General features: G+C 38.1%; 1 protein-coding gene and 1 long non-coding RNA gene across 3 annotated transcripts in view; one reads left to right on the top strand and one right to left on the bottom strand.

Annotated features, from left to right (window-relative positions):
• Positions 1–19,222, bottom strand: part of ITGA2 (integrin subunit alpha 2) — a 70,697-nt gene continuing 51,475 nt past the window's right edge. For both annotated transcript variants that reach the window (XM_084503802.1, XM_084503803.1), the window contains 11 exons: positions 17,656–17,797; positions 15,843–15,935; positions 14,836–14,912; positions 14,654–14,737; positions 11,714–11,816; positions 10,781–10,891; positions 10,156–10,260; positions 9,732–9,845; positions 7,448–7,537; positions 3,797–3,913; positions 1–3,045 (listed from right to left, as the gene is read on the bottom strand). In XM_084503802.1, coding sequence (XP_084359928.1) covers positions 2,956–3,045; positions 3,797–3,913; positions 7,448–7,537; positions 9,732–9,845; positions 10,156–10,260; positions 10,781–10,891; positions 11,714–11,816; positions 14,654–14,737; positions 14,836–14,912; positions 15,843–15,935; positions 17,656–17,797 — 1,126 coding nt within the window. In that variant the 3' untranslated portion in view covers positions 1–2,955. The remainder of the gene's footprint in view (positions 3,046–3,796; positions 3,914–7,447; positions 7,538–9,731; positions 9,846–10,155; positions 10,261–10,780; positions 10,892–11,713; positions 11,817–14,653; positions 14,738–14,835; positions 14,913–15,842; positions 15,936–17,655; positions 17,798–19,222) is intronic.
• LOC311426950 lies at positions 11,546–19,222 on the top strand. Its single transcript, XR_014687137.1, has 3 exons — positions 11,546–11,671; positions 14,125–14,218; positions 18,525–19,222. It is a non-coding gene; the product is annotated as an uncharacterized lncRNA (long non-coding RNA).

The raw sequence follows: 19,222 nt of genomic DNA, 5'->3' as shown, positions 1-19,222 counted from the left end.
TTCAGCAGTATTCTTGTTTTTATTGTAGTAATGCTGTTAGGCCCTCAGGTAGGCACCACAGAGATACAGTCCCTGCTCCCATAGAGCTTACATGCTAGCTTTCAGAAGTCAGTTTGCTTATAAACTCTCTTGTTCACAAATCTAAATGTAACTTTGAGTTTAGACTTGAATCTAGTACTTCAAGAAGTCAGCAACTAGATTCAGGACCAGAATCAGATATAACTTGAAATTGTTGAAGGTATTCCTGACTTGTCTTCCTGCAAGCACAAACAGAAGCGTTTGCTGAAGCCCAGCATTTCAGAATATTATTTCATCTGTAACATGCTGTTTTAAAAAAGTAAAACTAACAAACAAAACAAACAAACAAAACAAAAAAAACAAAACAAAACAAAAACAAAAACAAACAAACAAACAAACAAAAAAAAAAAAAGTACAAAATATACATAATATTTCCAGCATTATTTGTGGCTGTGCCAACTTAAAAGTGCAGTAAACTCACCCATTACAAAAACTGTGAACTAGCCATGTAAGTATTAATCTTAAAAGAAAAATGAAACTAGTAACTTGAAGTGGTTAAGATACAAAACCTTATGCATTGCCTTCCCTTTATTTTGGGAGAAGTCTTACTTCCAGGACTGAGGGGGAATCCTGTTGTCTGGGGCAAAATAAAACCCAGAGTAGACTAGTGAATTGAATCATTGCTGCCCAGCTGATAAACTGTTAAATACCCAAGAAGTTGGGTGTCTGCTACTCACCTGTACTTGCCACCTAAGGTGGAAGAAGGAAGTCTAGTGACTGCCTAAATCATTTGTGGTGCAAGCAGAAACAGAAATGAAAGATGTTACAGTCTGCTCCATTGTGAAATTCACCCTCTGGCCTGGACTGCAATGACCCTAGTTAGGCAGGAGTTTCTCATACATATAGGTGTGGGATATTGTTTTCTTTCTCACAAGTTTATGCAAAAATTGAGGCAGACAAATTTTTATCTGAATTTTTAGGGCATTTGCCTGCAGCGTTCATAACTATAGGTCAGGACCTTATTCTTTAGATCTATAAAATAATGGCTACATTTTTTTTAACTTGTTAAACAATTGTTTTGTTCATAAAATCAGTTGATGGCAAAAATCTTATTTGACAGTTAAGATCAGAATCCAGATTATTTTTCAGAATGTCAAAAAACAAAACCAAACAACAACAAAAAACACACCTCAAAATGTGTAACCTTTCATAGATACAAAATAAACCCACAACACAAAATTATACTGAGCACAATGCAGCTGTCACTGCAAATGAAGCTGTTATTTGCCAGAGACTGGTTGGCCCATGAGTGATTAAAAAAGACTGAATGAAACTTTCAAATATGAGCACATCTAATTTTTGAAAAGTCCCTCAGAAAATAATTTGAAAGGTGCCTAGTCATACTGACAAACTAGGTTTGGGGGAATGAAAACATGACTTCGGGTTCTGAGTCAGTTAGACATAGTTAAATGTTTTACTCTTCAAGTAAATCACCTTGAGTCAGAAACAATCTTACTTGCATGGCAGCATCCATAAAAAGACAACACACGCATCTTGTCTCACCACTGAACATATGTATAATTGCCAGAGTGAAAGGCAGACAAAAGGCCAAATCCCCTGATTGTTAACCAGTCTTACAGCATAGGATTCTGTGAGACCGAGCTTTCATTAAAAACGGCCACAATGTGATAAATTTGATGTGTGTAACTTACACGAAGTCAACCATGTGCGCTCAGAGTTCATTCAGAGCACTACAGTACTTTACTGTACAAAGTATAAGTTAGCTTCTTCAAGACACGAAGATGTGGGACCAAATAAAACATGACAGGTAAGAAGGTCATACTGAACTTTGGTCTCTTGGAGGGCACTGAGATGCTAAAAAAAAAAAAAGTGCAGTACACAGTTTATAGAGCTTAGGTCTTCTCTGTCTTCTGTCCTAACAAGTGCATAGTTCCTCAGTCATTATCCCCTTTAATTCACTTCATGCTCTTGGTCTTGCAAAATCTTCTAGTACAGAAATAAAGGCAAGATCTTGAGTCTCTTCCCTACTTATGTCAAAAGCCAAACTGATGTCAGAGTGACTGTGCGTGTAAAGCCCAGTGTAACAGGATTGGTAGTGCTCCTCTAGTTGATATTTGAAAAAAGTCATAATATGGCAGAGAACACGGTGTAAGTGGTTATGAAATTCATATTTTCTTCTCAGAGACAGTATGCAGAATGCAGTTATATGTATCATTTGGCAATATTTTCCAAAAAAACCCCACAGTGTACTTCAGTATTTTGTGACCATAGTGCAAGGAATTTGGTGGTATTTTGGAACAGTATGCCTGTCCATTTGTTCTATAGCACACACAGACATCTTCATACACAGTTCCCACTTCATAGAATAATAAAGACAAAGGTTTGCTGGTGCAAATCATTTCTCTAAAACAATAAGGATGGAGCTAGTCAATGAAAAAATGAGTTTTCTTCTCCCAGTCTGGAAGTGGTATTCACCACACATTCATCATCAACTTAATAGAAAGTGTCCTTTACACATATGGTATTTGTCAACTGAATTACGAACTGATGCTGTTCCACAATAATCTGAAATAAATTGCTGTGTTTCACTCTGCAGTGGATCAGAAGTGTTGCTGGCACAACATGTTACTGTAAACTCCGGACCTGCCAGTTCTAAAGGCTAAGTTTGTTTGAAAAGCAAAAATATACAAGAAAAGGCACTATAAATCATTTTTTGAAAAAACAAACAAACTGTCCTGCAGTTACTCTCATAATAGAGTAGAATCTGTAAAATATTTTCATCTATAAAAAAGACACTTTAATTAAAAATGTTTAAATGTTATTAAGCTTTAAGGCACTCTAGCTGAAGAACTGATTGTATCACAACTTCTGTTGGTGGCTCAGATCTCCTCTCTTTACACAGGTAACTCCTCATCTTCAGTCTTTGTCCTTTGTGAGTTCTGTAATTTCATCAATATCTTCTATATCCTGTGTCATTTTTTCATACTGTCTCTTGAAGAAGCCAACCTGTGAGAAGTATTAAAATAACACGGTCACAATCAGTCATCAACAGTTATATTTCCTAGTTAATCTAAATGGTACTATGGTAGAAGTGCATGATGCATGCATGTGCACACATTCAGTGTTTGATTTGTAAATGATTCCTAACTGTAAAGTGAAAGGAGCTGGACCTTAAACTTCTGCCTGGTACCACAAATGCCAAAACAGCAGTGCTGAGTAGCCAGTTGTCTCCCTGCCAAGGTACAGGGATCTCTAAGCTTCCTTGGTGTGCCAGGACTTCAAGAGCCAATGCTCTGGCACACACAAAAACTTTTCCCTCCCCCTTATCTAGATACCCTTTGTAAATCACTTTTTGCTCTCACCCTTCTCTTTTTTTGTCTGTCCAGCATATGTCCTCTCCTTGCTCATGTTTCCCATCCTTGCCCACTCAAAACATGAGAGTTCAGAGTCCAGTTGGTGAATTGTGGAGGTAGACAGGCAGCGTTAAAAGACAAAAATGCTGCTGCCCTCATTTTGTGCCATTGGCAGCCCATTTATCATTTCATGTTGCTAATTTCTATGGTGACTCACTTCAGAATTTTGATTTTAAAAGCATTTCTAAATGCTCCCATCAAGTGTGCAATGCCAATGCAATGTTATTCTTACTACCGAACTGTGTGTGCAGTTTTGTTCAGCAGAATCGAGATTCCAAAGAAAATAGCCCAAATGTATTTATCCCTTTCTGCTTTTCTTTTTAAAGATATAAACACCTACTTACTTTCCATAAAACAGCAACCAGTATTAACAGCAAGAGGAGCCCAGCCAATATACTGCCAATCACAACACCAATGGGTATCTCAGCTTTCTCATCTGGCTTCATTATTGTAACTGGGATCTAAAAGCAGAGAGATTATGCATTAAGGGTTAATGTTAACTGCACGTTAAGTAGGATTTGTAAACCAAATACTTATCAAGAATAGCTGTGCTGCATGCATTCCAGGATCAATGACTGGAACATGCCAGGGAACTGCAAACCTTTCACTGGTGTTCATAAACACCTGCTTTCACCACAGTAGCACAGGGCAGTGCCATTTAACCATTAGGGACCCTCATCAGTCTTGGCTATACACAACAGGCAGAGAAGCAATCTCTTCCTTTCAGCTTTCTGCCTTTCCAGGAAAGAGTTCTTTCACAGTTGTCCCCACAATACATGGACACCCTACCACTAGGTAAAACACAGATTCTTCAGTGCAGGCTGGGAATAGCCTTGCCCCATCTGCTCAGAACAGACAGTTCTGCTGCATCAGCTAGAGAAGAGCTACTTCCAGCTGAGTGTTTACAGAGTCCATTATTTGTGGTGGGCAACCGTAGGAGGCAATACTAATCAGAGGCCAGACACCACCATGCAGTCACTGTGGCTGCTCAAATTTCTTCCCTCCTGCCTGGCAGTACCACCTCAGTCTCCTTTGTCTGCTGTTCCTGCCTTCCTGGAAACCACAAAACAGCTTGCTAGTCTTCTCGTATTAATCTGTGTTCTCCTGAGTTAATTTTATGAATTTGCAGTAAGATGTATGGGTCAAACAGGAGTGCTTCTAGCACACCTGTGCTTCCTGACCAATACCAGAGAGCTCACAGAACAGCATAGTGTCTGTAAATTCATTTTCAGGTGATACTGTATCTAGTTACATTGAGTATAACCAACTGTATAGTTACATCTAACACAGTTGCTCAGGGAGATATTGCTCTAATATTTATGAACTGTCAAATCTTTGGATTTAAGCTTGGAATTACATGCATTTAGCATGAAGATTTTTTTTTTTCTTTCCTGAAACATGATAAAAGAAGTCATGTTGGTTTACTTTCTTCGGGTTGCTTGCTCAGTGCATTTGTCTGTTGTAATTTAATCCTAAACTTTCTGGGAAACTTGCACTGAACTGACATCTCGGTGATTTAAGTCATTTCTGCTGGAAGGCTCTAATGTTGTGTTAGGTGTGGCTATATGTATTCATTTCACTGAGGCAGGCTGGCTTTAGGTATTTTCTAACAGAATAGCTGTAATGATGATTGTAGCAGGTTAATGTTATGTCCTCCAGCTGGCAGTCTTTCCCAAATTGGAAAAAAACTGAAAGCTTTTACGCACAAATATCAAGCAGCTTCCCCACCTAGAATCACATTAATTTATTTGACTACATGGCAATCCAGCTCATCCAAATTAAAAAAAAAAAAAAACACAAAAAAACACAGTGTAATTTCTATGTGCAGCCTGCCTAGTAATGCTTTCTGTATTAGATTAACAGGGAAGTGGCACTACTGGAATGGTAAATCTATGCCTAAGAACAAATGTCTTCCTTAAAGTCCAACTGCGGTCAGTAAGACACAGTGGCTGGAATTCACCTCATCTAACACTGTGTCTACCTACAAGTTAGCCCTTGGCCTCCAATGGAGAAGGATGGCCTTTTTTTAGGGCACAATTCATCTTCTGATTTTTAGCAGCACCTTTGAGATGAATGGCATCTCAAAAATACCTATTCTTTCTATTGATTAGGGTTTATAGGAGTACTAACTCTTGTGTGGATATCTAATGTAGTTACTAAGATGGATTAATCCCACGACCTCAGTTGCTTGTCTAAAATAGCAATGTAAGTAGGAAATAAACTCAGATTGATACTGCACTGTCCCATTCCAAGTAAGTGTGAAAGGGCAAAAAGTGGGTACCACTCTGTGCTCCCAAGCACTGCGTGCAGTGCTGGGTACTTGCTCCATCTCTGGAGTGGCAAAGGAAACTGCCCTAGGGAGAGTGTATGGTACTCTGCCATTTGTCAGCTGGCATATTCGCCAAGAGTCTTCACAGGGCAAGAGGCTGTCCAGTAAGAATGAGACTGTAAACTTCACTAAAACACGTTGTGTTTCTTAGGAACCCTGTGGATTACTTTCAGGGTCTGCTCAGCCACTGCCTCAGAGCTGTAGAAGTCCCAGTTGCAGATCATAGAATCCTTTAGGTTGGAAAAGACCTCTCAGATCATCAAGTCCAACTGGTGTTTTAATGGCTGGCTGAGGAACTACCTATTATTTGTCAACTAACTTAAGTAAGAGTAATTTGAATAGTTGAATTCTGGTGCTCCTGGAATCACCAAGAGCAATACTGGAAATGTAAATTTGGTAGTATCATGGTCAATTTGGTAGTATCATGGTCCAACCAAGGAAAAATACACAGTGAGCTATCTAAAAAATCTGTACCATAAGTGGAATATTTGTATTGTATGTTAATGAGTATCATATCCTAGCAGAAGCAGTATCATGTCACAAAACAGAGACACTCAGCAGACTTCAAATACAGGTGTGTAATTTTTCTACAAAAAAAATGGCATTAGTTCCAGGCCTATGCATCTATTTCCTTTCCTTCTTCAGGGTTTGTAGGTTTCCTACGATAGAAAAGGGTCTGTTTAGAGGTTCCTTATAATAATAAAATAAAAATATAAATAAAATTTCTCCATGAGAAAATACTGAAAAAATAGTACTGGAATATAGTCTTATTTCCACATTCAGATCAGCTGGTCAGTAACTGTCTTGGTACACATTTAACTGAATTTTCCACTGCCTGTGAATGGACTATACTACATACTCTCACAGACTCCCTTACTAATTTGTACTTTGATCTTCAAAGGACTTGGTTATTTTTTATGGGTGAAAGAGGCTGGTAACTCCTGTAAAAATAAACCTAAACTTAGTCTTGCAAATGGAAGAGTGTCACTTTCTAGATAAGTCAGGAGAACAAGGAGAACAATATTGTTATTATTACAACAGCCCAGTGAAAATGTATTCTTAAGCACTTATCCCTGGGAAAAGGATTGTAAACTAGCAAAGTGGTAGTTTGGTGACTTTTCGTAAGATTAGCTGTGTCCATATTGTCCATATGCAGCCATTCCGTATGCAAAAATGCTCCTCAGTCTTTCACAAATGAGATTAAGCATACTTGCTGGAGAGCTGTGCAAAACACCTGTCTACAAAGATCAAACTAAATACACTTAACAGAAGACTATAAACCAGATTTGCTAGAATGTTTCCCAGAGCTCATATATCTACAGCAATTAATTCTGTTGGAGAAAGAAGTCCAAATTTTGATCTTTTCATGCACAGAAAACTGAATGAGTTTCAGAACTTTTCAGCTGAGTTTTGCTGATAGTTCTACTATCTATTTAAAATCTGCAGGTTTTAACTGTCTTGTTTATATAGCAGTCAGCTGAAATTAAAACATTTTAGTAACTTAAGGGAGTTTGTATATAACCAAAAGGATACATTAGTTCAACATACTCAGATGTCATCAGAGCTTGTAATTTGCTATGTATTGCTAAATGACACTGAAAATTACATGTTATCAGTTTAATTCAAGAAAAGAGAGATTGAAAAAGTCTACTTATACTTCACTTACAGTTAGGGTATTCTCTCCAATTATAAATAAATCAGTGTTATGTGTATTGATTTCTGCCTCTGCAGAGAGTTGCAATGTCTGGAAAGTTGACTGAAAGAGAAGATTAAGAAAAAAACAACTGTAAAGCTCTGTTACAGGACAACTCATTAGAATATAGACATCCTAAAGTAATTATCTTGTTTTGAAATGAAGTCTTCAGAACCAGAAGAAATTCACAGTATTAAGAAAATTAAAATGCTATTTCTTTTTATTTGTCCCAAGATAAAGTGCATATGGAAGTAATTATGTATCAGTAATACAGACTTAATTTTGCTATTTTTATTAACTTTTCCTCTTTAACAAATAGTTCAAACAAAATAGAAGAATTGGATTATATACCCATTTTTATAGTAATTTCAAATCTGTGGCTTCTGCTAGCTGAGAAGAGATAGGGAAAAATACAATGGTGAGAAAGGGAGAAATCTCTCTGGCCTTTGAAAGAAATGGAAATTGGATGTTCTTTCCCTTCTTTTCCCCCTCACCTCTATCCAATGCTTCTCTGTTTTTCCTCATTTATTTTTTCCTACCATGGCTTGTTCCTCTCCACTAGTCAAACTCTGACATCATGCCCTCAGCTTAAACAAAGACAACAAAAATCTAGGCCAATTCCCAATTGAAACGAGACTTTATGCCAGATATCACTTCCTCTGCAAATGTATCCAGAGGCAGAGGAGCATGGCTGTGCTTATTCTGCCATTTCAGTGTTGCTCTTAAACCCATGCCTTAGGCTTGGCGATTCCTGATTCCCACAGGACCGCTGAGAACAGATTCAGGTTATGGGAGCACTAGCCAGCCATTCTAGAAGCAGTGAGTGCTTTGTCATTTTGCCTCTGCAGCCATATATCTGCAGTTGGTTCTAAAAAGCCTACAGCCACTGGCAGGACCAGGCATGGTGGACTTGACAGAGGGAACATGAGCTACCAAGGCATTGAACTGACTGTGCAGGTTACCGCTACCTGCACAAGTAGTCTGTCCTGCATTCCTAGATATGTAGAAACCTGCCTATGAGTAATTCAAAGCACCTTGCTGATTCCTAAACACATCTTTCTTTGCTTTGATTAGCAGGTATCAGCAGATCTGCTGCCTTCTCTTTAGGCAATGATTGATAACCACTAAATAACAAGGCTATGATGTGCATCATTGAGTGCTTGTAAGGGTATTTGCACTGACAATCAAACAGAAAACAAAATAGAAAACAAAACGGAAGATGAGAGGAAAACTAGAACATTCAGTCTTCCCTTCCCATCTCCCAGTGGAAAACAAATTGTTTCCATGCACTGTCTTGTGAGGGTAGCAACCTTTTACTCAGGCCTCCACCTTCTGCATATCTATCAGCACTAACAAATGTTCTTGACCCAGCTGACTTGAAAAACACCATCTTTAAAGACAGGCAGATGCTTTTCTTCACACACTTGCATAAGTATACTACATTATCAACCTGACCTTTTCCTTTAAGAGCTGAAAGATGAAGCTGACAACAATCCTGCTGTTCAATGTCAATACCTGCCATCAGACTCGCCAGACAGACTAATGAGACTGCGTCATGTTCCTGATGCTCTGTGCAAGCCTAGGACAGTTTGGTTGGTTGCCTAGCTGAGGAGCCAACATAGTCTCATTTCAGAAGTCTGGTGATTCAAGATGATTTATATTCTGGAGGACACATTATGATTTAAAATGGCAAAGTCAAGGTTTTATTGATGCATATTTTTAAGCATCCTCTAGCTCTTTAAGCAAGGAATGTTTCCTTGACACCAACTCTGATAAAAACAAAAAGTCAATTTAAAATAAAAATCCACACCTTCTCTAACAAATATAACTGGCAGCACCAATAGGTTTTTCGTATTTTGATGTGACTTAAAATGATCACTATGTAGCCTATGACATTCAAAAGCTAAAAGCAACATTATTTTCCAGGCTATGACTATACTCTGCTCTGCTGTCCTGCATCAAATTTTGTGGAAACTCTAGTTCACCTTAAATGAATTTAACAGATGCAAAAAATGTTTTTATAGCTATGAAGGTCTGTATTATCACTGTATTTTCTTAGAGTTTGTCCTGGACTGAAATTTGCAGTTCTGTTATGCTGCCTCACTTTTTTATTCAACTTTTCAATCTGTAAAAGCACAATAACATAAAAGAGTATCTTTCTAGATTGGAAAGTTCTCTTTAATGAACTTTAAAAAATACCAGGAACTAGGAAATACTTGGATATTGGTTCCTTCATGAAGAAGCAGGTGATACTCACAGCAGCAAAAGTACCATTCCAGATCCGGGTGGAGATATTCACAAAATACTCTCCTTTCAGCACAAGGTCTTCCAGTTTGCATGTGATGGTACTGCACTTTGCATTTTTACAGTTCTTCCAGGGAAAACAGCAAGGAGAGACAACAGCATGTGTTAAAAAGCACACTGTAACAATAGGTCCTTTAATATCCAGTTTAAAATTTTACTATTCTGTGCCTGCAAATTGAGTGCTTACACACAGTGAAGAACATGTAGTGCTGCTTCTCTCTAAGACAGATGCAGTATGTGTGAGAATATCCACAGGAGGCACTCCTGCACTGTGAGTGAAAAACGCCATGGCCACCACAGCTATCCCCACAGGTACAGCAGTAATTATCAGCTCTGCACCCCTGTCCTGTGGTACTGCAGACCTGACGTGTACTCACCATTTCTTTCAAAGCTCTGAAATTCTCTTTCTTGAAGGATGCAGAGTAAGGTCTTTTTCCTATTTGCAGTGGATTTATCTGAGCTTGACAAGTAACACCTCTGGCCTAGGAAAGGGATGGCAGGAAATAAAATGGTTGACATCATACTCCAAAATGTATAGTCATCATAACAATATATACTTCTGATGACATGGTGGCTGTGAAATTATAGGTTGTGAATTATGTAATACTGGATGATTTTGAAATCTAACAGACTATGTATTTTAATCAGAATTAAACTACTCTTATAAATTCCCCCCCCCTAGACTAAATTGAAAGTTTTGTCCTGATCTAAAAATTCCATTTTTACACTATTGTCTTCCCAGGATCTTGGAGAACCACCTAATTCCAGGGTCATATGAAAAGTCAGCTGTGGACTGTACAGATAATTGGCATCTGCTAAGGAATAGACTGGTGTACAGTTGATGTTGTGGTCCTCCCCCATCCCTTTGTAGGAAGGGGCATGGGGCATACAGAAATGGCAGGGATTATCTGAATCTCAGATACACTGTGAAGGAAATAACTGATGTAAATGGTGCTGGTTAAAACCCCCAAACATATCAGCTTATATAGTGCAGTTCTTCACCTGATCTGTGTCAACTGCAGTTAGGTACATCAATGGGTTGTCTTTGCTGGTCAGCTCTGGAAGAACGATTTTCACAGTTGCCATCTTCACAGGAATTCCTCCTGTTGCTACCTGCAAAATAAATAGCTCACAATTAATTTAGCAATACTTTTATACACATAAAGTATTTGGTATAATAAGAAAATCAGAAATCACAGACGATTATGGAAGAACTGGATTCATTTTGCATCAATGTTTTTGTATTGTCACATTTACTGGGGCAAACAATGAAATTATGCCCTAGTGGAAAGCATACTCTATAGCTTCAGGCCCTTACCTGTTTCCTTAGCAAAGCTCTTGTTATCTGCATGAAGTATTTTTTGAAAAGCAAATATTCTACAACAACCAACAGGCTTTTACAAAAGCAGTTACAAGAATATAAAGGGAATATAATTAAAGTTTCTTCCATGTTGCATATTTGTATCTTTTTTTTTTTTTTTTTTTTTTTTTTTTGAGCTGTGTAATAAATGCTGTGATCTGGCTAGTTCCTGCATCTTGTTTGAGCACTTAACCCTTGCCAAACTTCCAATTTCAAAGTCCAAGCCTGCAAAGACTTGTTTTCCTTTATCAAGTGAGCAGAAGACAAATTAGCTCTGTGAACAAATAGTGTAAGCTGGCCTGAAGTTAATATTAACTCTCTTCCAAATATGTAAACAGTGCAATACCAATCCCTCCACCATTCCACTTAAGTTCAAATTTCATTTTTGACCTCATGAAGATTGTAAGGATTTATCCCTCCTGCTATTTGCAATTTTCTTCCCCTATTTGACTGATTCAAAAGCATCAAAATCAGATAGTGAAATCAGAAGCATTTTTTTTCAACTGCGTTTTTGGACCCAGCTGCAGGCGGAGGTAAGGCAGCTTCTCAAAACAGAAACAGAAACATTTACTAACCTTAACTGAGAAGTTGAATGCAGGGCCAATATCTTCAAAATTATTCACAGTGGAAGGAATGTTATGACCAGAGAATACTTCATAGAAGTTGATGTTGGCAAGCCTAGTTAACAACCATAAAACAATACATTTCAGTTTGGCAGCTACTTTGAAAACATATGTAACTGAATGTGCTTTGGTTTGTTCTAAGTTTGTGAATCAGGTCAGAATTATAATTGCAGGAAAATCAGTCACTTGTACTGCTGTTTGAACTTTAAAAATTTAGTTAAGAAAAGAAGTACTATACTGAAGCCCAAAGCCAACCGAGCACATGAAGACAGCAGGGCAGCATGAGATGTAGGTTCTGTTCAAACTCGTGCTTGGCAAGTGCATCTAGAACCCTACTGCAAGCTCCCCTCCCAGGCAGAAATTACAACTTTTGGCCCTAATGCCCTGTGCTACAAGTGGGTTTGTTTCCTCACTGCCTGGGTGTGGAAACACACAGCACCCTGTTTGTATGCATGCCACATACCTTACAGCCCTCAGTCTGCTCTCATCCACTTTCTTTATTACTATTGTTTTTATCATTCAAAATTTCTAAAGTAATGTGAAGGTGGTTGACAGCCCACTGTATCATGAAATTACAAGTGTTAGATGGAAAAACAGGTTGTGAGGGCCTGTGGATGCTCGAGGGGTTCAACCAGGTGAGTGTGTGCTCAAAGACAACAAAAACATCCCTGTGTAGTTAATTGCATCCATATGCTCCTTGTGACCACCTACTACTGCTGAACCACTCCATAATCTTTTTGGTCTTCATCCTACAGGAGGCTTAGTTGAGTAGTTTTGAACATGAAAAGCTAGCGAGTGAGTTAACAAGGAGCTATCATGACTCCTTACATCAGCTGTTCATGTAGCACACAGCACAGATCCATTCTGTTTGGCAATGCAGCTGTATCCAGTTAATCTGGGTAACATCTGTGTACACAATCCCAAACTAATGTGTGCAGTCTCAAAGAGATGTTTTCTGATCAGTTGTGTTCTTCCATACTGTTTCAGGAATCCTTCTCATTTCTTCATGCTTCCTCCCAAGGGCCCTTTCCTCAAAGACCCTTCTGACAAGGTCTGCTAGGAAAACCCCCATGAAGCCTTTTCTGCTTCCTTACTGCTCAAATATCCAGCCTTTCTAGTTTACATGGTATCAGCTTCCTTGTCCTTGCAGAAGTCACTGATAAGACTGATTCCCACCTCTGAAAACCCAGATCAGGAGGTTTTTCACTAGAAAAGCCTATCTTCAATGAGTTGACACTTTTTTTCTCAACCCTTGTAAATTAAAAAGTTAGTTATTTGCTAAATTACCTGCCTCAGGAAGGAGCTATTTCCAGATAGATATTTCCTAAGTGTTAGAGGGTGTATAAATGAGCTATCTCCAAGGGAAGCACTAAAAATTGTGCATTGGCTTAATGTGTACTTCCTTTAAGCTGGCTCATCACCAAAAATAACTAAAATCTTTTTTCCAACTCTAGAGATTCCTTCATGCCCTGACTTGCATATGAAATTGCATTTTCTCATACTTCAGGAGATGCATCTGAACTTGAAACACTATTTTATCTTGAGTAACTCTTTTACAGGCTCTCTGCCTGGTCTTTTCTGAAGCACTGAGCTTCTGTTCTTAGTGCTCAGTTAAATTAAATTTGCTGATTAAATTTGCACTTTTTCAAATTCCTCAGGAACTACTACTTAAGTTGGTGTGATAGGCACCTACTCAGATGCTTCTGTAGTCTCTGCGCTGCTGCTAACTGGAATAATAAAAATCTCTTCTGCTGATGTCTCATGTGACTTTCCCAGTTAGTTGAAAGAACTTGCATCACTAACCTAAATACATGCATTTAAGCAACTTAAAAAATCTGAAAAATTCTACAAGACTATAATTGGTGCACCCAACTGTGGTGAATCCTGGGCCTGATAATATTTTGAAACTGCTACTGCAAATTAAAATCAGCTTCTGTACTGCGGGTCCATATTCATGCCACGACCTGAGCTAGTTCTTGTGGTTACAGTGGCCTTTGAACGTTTGTTTCCTAAATTCTGTATAGCTTCCTCTTTTTCACTCTTCTGTCATGGTTTGAGCAATTGCTGTTTGTTTTCTACCATTTTGCATTTGTTAATTTTGGAATGCTTTGGGAGGTAAAGGCCTTTTTTTCCACTAACGGGGACTAAGTGCATCAGATGTAACCAAATATCTTATCCTACAAATCCAGCAATTAGAAAAGATGAACACATTTTTTTCTTTGATGGAAAGTAAAATATTCTATCTTAAACTAAGAGTCAAATCATTTTGTAATTTGGATATTTTGTTTTATTTGTAATTTTGGATAAACTGTAACTGGAATTATTCTTGTCTAGAACTGTAACATATTAATTATTAATTTCAGTACATCCAAAAACACTGGACATTTCAAGGGCTGAAGATAAGAAGTTTCAAGGGCATGAAACTCTCATTCTCCTTAATGTTCTTTGCTGAGAGAGGTACGGATTTGAACTGGAATGTTTTGTTTTGTTTTGTTCAGTTTTGATCTGTTTAACTTCAGATTTGATCCAATTTCAGTAACATCTGAGAACCAGAGACTGATCCTGATATAGCATATACTAATTTTATTATCAAAACCATAGGCAGTGTTTGAGTTTTATACATATTCCACCCATGTGAGCATCTGATCACCTGTAACAATTGTACGACGGTAAACATGGATCCCTAATTTCATACTACATATTCTATAAATTTTTATGTGTAAGATTATTGGAAGAACATGAAGTTCTGCTATTGTTGACAATATAAAAATTTCTTATGAATTCCAAAATGAAAATAAGTTTCAGTATATTATCAGTGGTCTTTCAGGACTGTTACTATATTCTAATGTCTTTGAAGGAAATGACAATTACTTTTTCCATTATTCAACTTACCTTGTGAAGTGGATTTCTGCATCATACCGCAAAGGAATTGATAAGCTGATCTGGTTGTCCTGTTCTTGCTCTTCATTACTTTCACTGTTCATCAAAACACATTTAAGTCAGGTGTTACAATATTATTTTGAACAAATATTGTATTAATACAAAATTTGCTTCCATAAAATTATATACTTTACCTCAAGGCACGAAAACTTAGAACTGCCATATTCTGAAGATTTTTCAGGTTAAAATCAAAACTAATATCAAAAGATACCTGTGGAAGAGACAAGAACACCAAGAACACTTAGCAATAGCAACACAATTATTCCTCTGAGCAAACATCTAGAACTTTTCTCTGTAACTGAATTTTCCTATTTCTGTGTACTATTTCAGTAATCTCTAATACTATAGAATCTTTTTTCTCTCTTATGTACAAATTGACATCATTTTGTAAACATTAGCTATAAGCACTTTCAAGTGATACATGACTAGCTACAAGCTGCAACAAAAGGTGTTTGCATTGCTTCAGTCACATTCTTAAACACCAGCACTTACACAAGCTTTTTATTTACATTTTAATTTGAATCATTGCATCAGGTTCACTTCGATGAAAGCCATTAAAAATTCAGAATAAACAAGCTTTTTATTTTTATTTTTTTATTTTTTTGATTTTTTTGGTTTAGCAGAATATCATACTTATATTACCTCTGGCAAGTTTCATATTGCTGCAATTGATTATTTTAGAGGCTGGAAGACTATTTCTCTTTTGCCCCAGGGGAATAAGAGGTTAAGATCCACAAAAACAGGGATACCCCCAAATTTTATGGGATATATGAAAAAAAGTTTATATGATCTATCCTAGGGCTGTGTGGGCCATCCCTCTCATCTGATGGAATTGTGCTGTGCTCCCAAGAGGCTACGCACAGTGCCTGACTGCTCTCAGTCCCCAGCCTTCATTCTCCAAGAGTTACAGAGCTACAGAGGATCCATGGGTAGAAATAAATGTGTTTTAGAACTTTTTTTTTTATTTAATCCAGTAGGCTGGTCACAAAAGTTTAGCCCTTAGTTTGCTCCTTTTAGTGCCTCTGAAACCCAAGGGAAGTTAAAAACTGCCATATCTAAAAATGCTCACCACCAGTACATGCAGATATAGGGGAAAACAACTACGCTTTGGAGTATCACTCAAGGTTATTTAAATTTGTACCTGTTGTCCTGTTCGGAAAACTGGATAGCTTATTTGGCAAATGACTGTAGTTTGTGTTGTTCCTGTCTGACATGAGACTTCAGTCCCATCGCTCTGCAGAGGAAAAAGAAAAGTCATCTTAATACCAGTTTTTGATAAAAGACAGGAAATTCACAATTCGTATCTTCAACAGGACCTGTGTTAGATTAAGGGGTAGTACAACTAAGTGTTACAGGAATAATTTCTAAAGATGAGACAGGTAGGAAAGAGAGGCAAGGCTAGGGGTGAGGCAGGAGAAAGGTGGGATAAGGACTGGTCCTGTGTCCTTGCAGTGGGCTCTCATGATCTTGTGAGAATTTTGTGTGGCACTTGGAAGAAGGAATACAGCCCAGAGTACAGGCTGCCTACTGTATTGTCTTACCATGCTTTTTACAGCAATACTACACAAATTTTACAGTCATATTTGCGTGACCTGAGAGACAGTTAACTACTCTCACTGTAGAATTTAGTGTGCAGAGAACTCTACCATACTTTTTGTAGGAAAGTCTACAATACATAAAAGTTTATTTATTAATTTGCAGAAAATTTTGCATGTCATCATCTCACATCAAAGGAAAGACAGACGCATAGACCATAGCCAGTTATTATAACATTGAAAAGAATTAATTAAAATGCACTGTTTTTTGTTAAACACATCCCTACCAGACACTTATGGTAGACATATACCAGACACTATATTCACGACTTACACTCCAACAAGAAATAAAAATAAAAATAAAAATAAAAATAAAAATAAAAATAAAAATAAAAATAAAAATAAAAATAAAAATAAAAATAAAAATAAAAATAAAAATAAAAATAAAAATAAAAATAAAAATCCTCCCCTTTGAAACAGAAACATTTTGGGAGGCAAAATCTTCACTTGCAGGCTGAAAGAATTCTAATCAAATGGACTTCTAAAGCAGAAGAAAATCATAGCTCTGGTGTGGTCTTTTGACATGAGTGGTGTGAGTAATTTTGTTGGGTAACAGGATACGGAAGTAGAGGAGCAACCTCAGCACTTCATGGAGTACTTCTGCCAGTCCACTCTTCATGAAAATACAGCTCTTGGGCAGTGATAAATGCTCCTATCCCTCCTCTCCCTTCAGTATGGCTCTAGATTTCACCCCTCGTATTATCAGACACCTCTCCAGTAGCAGCCTGACAACAGAAATCCACTGAAGTCTGGATTTCATCCTACATGAATTGTTTAGAAGTAACAATTCAGATTAAAGATTTACTGCACTCTCCAAAATAGTCTGTAAAATTCCTTTATTTTCCTTTTCTAAGACACAATTCATTATAAGAAGAGTTTCTGGTATAGCAATCATTTCAATCTGATTAACTGTCTAGCTGAAATGCATGGCTTTGGCAGTAATACTATTTCTAGATCTAAAGCCTGTGCTTTAAAGGTGCATCCATGCTGCATGCTTGATTTATCAGATACGAATTCCCTGTGGCACAGCAACTGCATTCAACTATGTTGTTGGGAGTCAATCAGCAGATGTGGGTGTCAAGGCCTAAAGTGAGGAAAAGATGACTGAAATACTGAGATGAGGTCAAAATCAACAGGTTGCCAACTTTTATGCTGAGTTGGCAGTGTCTCTCCTTGACCTATATAAACTGACATGCTGAAGGGAATAATTCTGGTAGCCAAGAAAATAAATTGGGAGAGAGGTTTGCACACACATTCTCCTTTCCTGGGACAGGCACTAATAGAAAGAAAAAATGTTTTCCTGAGTAGCTGGAAAAATCAGTGGCAGTAACAGAAACAGTGAAGATGAGTACCACATACCGGTAAAGACGAAGAAGCAAAAAACAAGTTGTCTGAAAATGTAGCCTGGATTCTGGTATTATATGCATTTTCTCTTTTATTTCTCAAGTTCACATTGAATGTTAGTCTTTTGTTTTTGCTGCTGACAATGAACTGCTGTTTGCTGTTGGAAGGTAAAGATCAATGTTGTAAACGGAGGTACCAGAACAGCTGTGGATCATGAGAACGTATTGTACTGTGTTGCCTCTAGTCAACAAAGAATAACAAGCACAGCAAGACATTTCCTATGTTCTATACATATAAAGCTTCTGCTTTCTAAACCCTTTGACATGAGAAACTCTGTGATGGTGTTTTTTAAAACCAAACAGAATTAATGTCATCTTAAATTTTGGGACCTTGATTCTGTACAGTCATAGTCACTTTGCTGAATTTTCAAGGTTTCCATCCTGGTGAGAAGGTGGGCAGAGAATGGGTGGCTGAGTCATATGGCAGCTCCAGGAGAAAACAGTCTTTCTGCATACTGTAAATATATGTGTGTAAATATATGGTTCTGAATTATGTGCTGCCCAAAGAGCTGATCTCTGATACCCAGTAGCACAGCCAGTAGCACAGCAGAGGATCCCCTCTGCTCCTTGCAGGAGGGACTAAAACAGCCACAGCTGCTCCCCCAGCACTTTTCCTTTTCTGACAGCAGACAGCCAGACCTGACTCTTCCGAATCCTCACCGGCTACTCATCCCTAATCTACCAAAAATCAGGTTTGTCTACACTGACTAGAATCCTACTTCTGTATCTGTTATCATACTGCTCCTCTTTTTCCTTGACTAATTATTTAGATAGAAATGCTAATTATTATTACTATTTTTTTTCCTCCCTTCTGCTATTTCTAAGTACCATAGATAGAGGAAGAGCAACTGACATCATCTACCTGGACTTCTGCAAAGCATTTGACACTGTCCCCCACGATATCCTTGTCTCTAAATTGAAGAGACATGGATTTGACGGATTGACCACTCGGTGGGTAAGGAATTGGCTGGACGGTCACACTCAAAGAGTTGCAGCCAATGGCTCAATGTCCAAGTGAAGACCAGTGACGAGTAGTGTTCCTCAGGGATCAGTACTAGGACCAGAGCTGTTTAGCACCTTTGTCAGTGACACAGACAGTGGGATTGAGTGCACCTTCAGCAAGTCTGCCGATGACACCAAGCTGTGTGGTGCAGGTGACACACAGGAGGGAAGGGATGCCATTCAGAGGGACCTGGGCAGGCTGAAGAATTGGGCCTGTGCAAACTTCATGGAGTTTAATGAGGCCAAGTGCAAGGTCCTGCCTCTGGGTTGGAGCAATCCCAAGCACAAATACTGGCTGGGTGGAGAATGCACTGAAAGCAGCCCTGAGGAGAATGAGCTAGGTGATCTTTAAGGTCCCTTCCAACCCAAACTATTCTGTGATTCTGTGCTGATTCTATGATTCTAAACGTAGGTGCTGGACTAAAAAGATACTCTAATCTAGAAATTCATCCAGAGCCTATAGAAAAACCAACCTATGAAAACTAAGAAAACACCTGACCCCACCAATTCCACTTATTCAG

Source organism: Aythya ferina, assembly GCF_964211825.1.
Source record: "Aythya ferina genome assembly, chromosome: Z".
Classification (NCBI taxonomy): Eukaryota; Metazoa; Chordata; class Aves; order Anseriformes; family Anatidae; genus Aythya; species Aythya ferina.
This window is presented reverse-complemented; position numbering and strand designations above follow the sequence as displayed.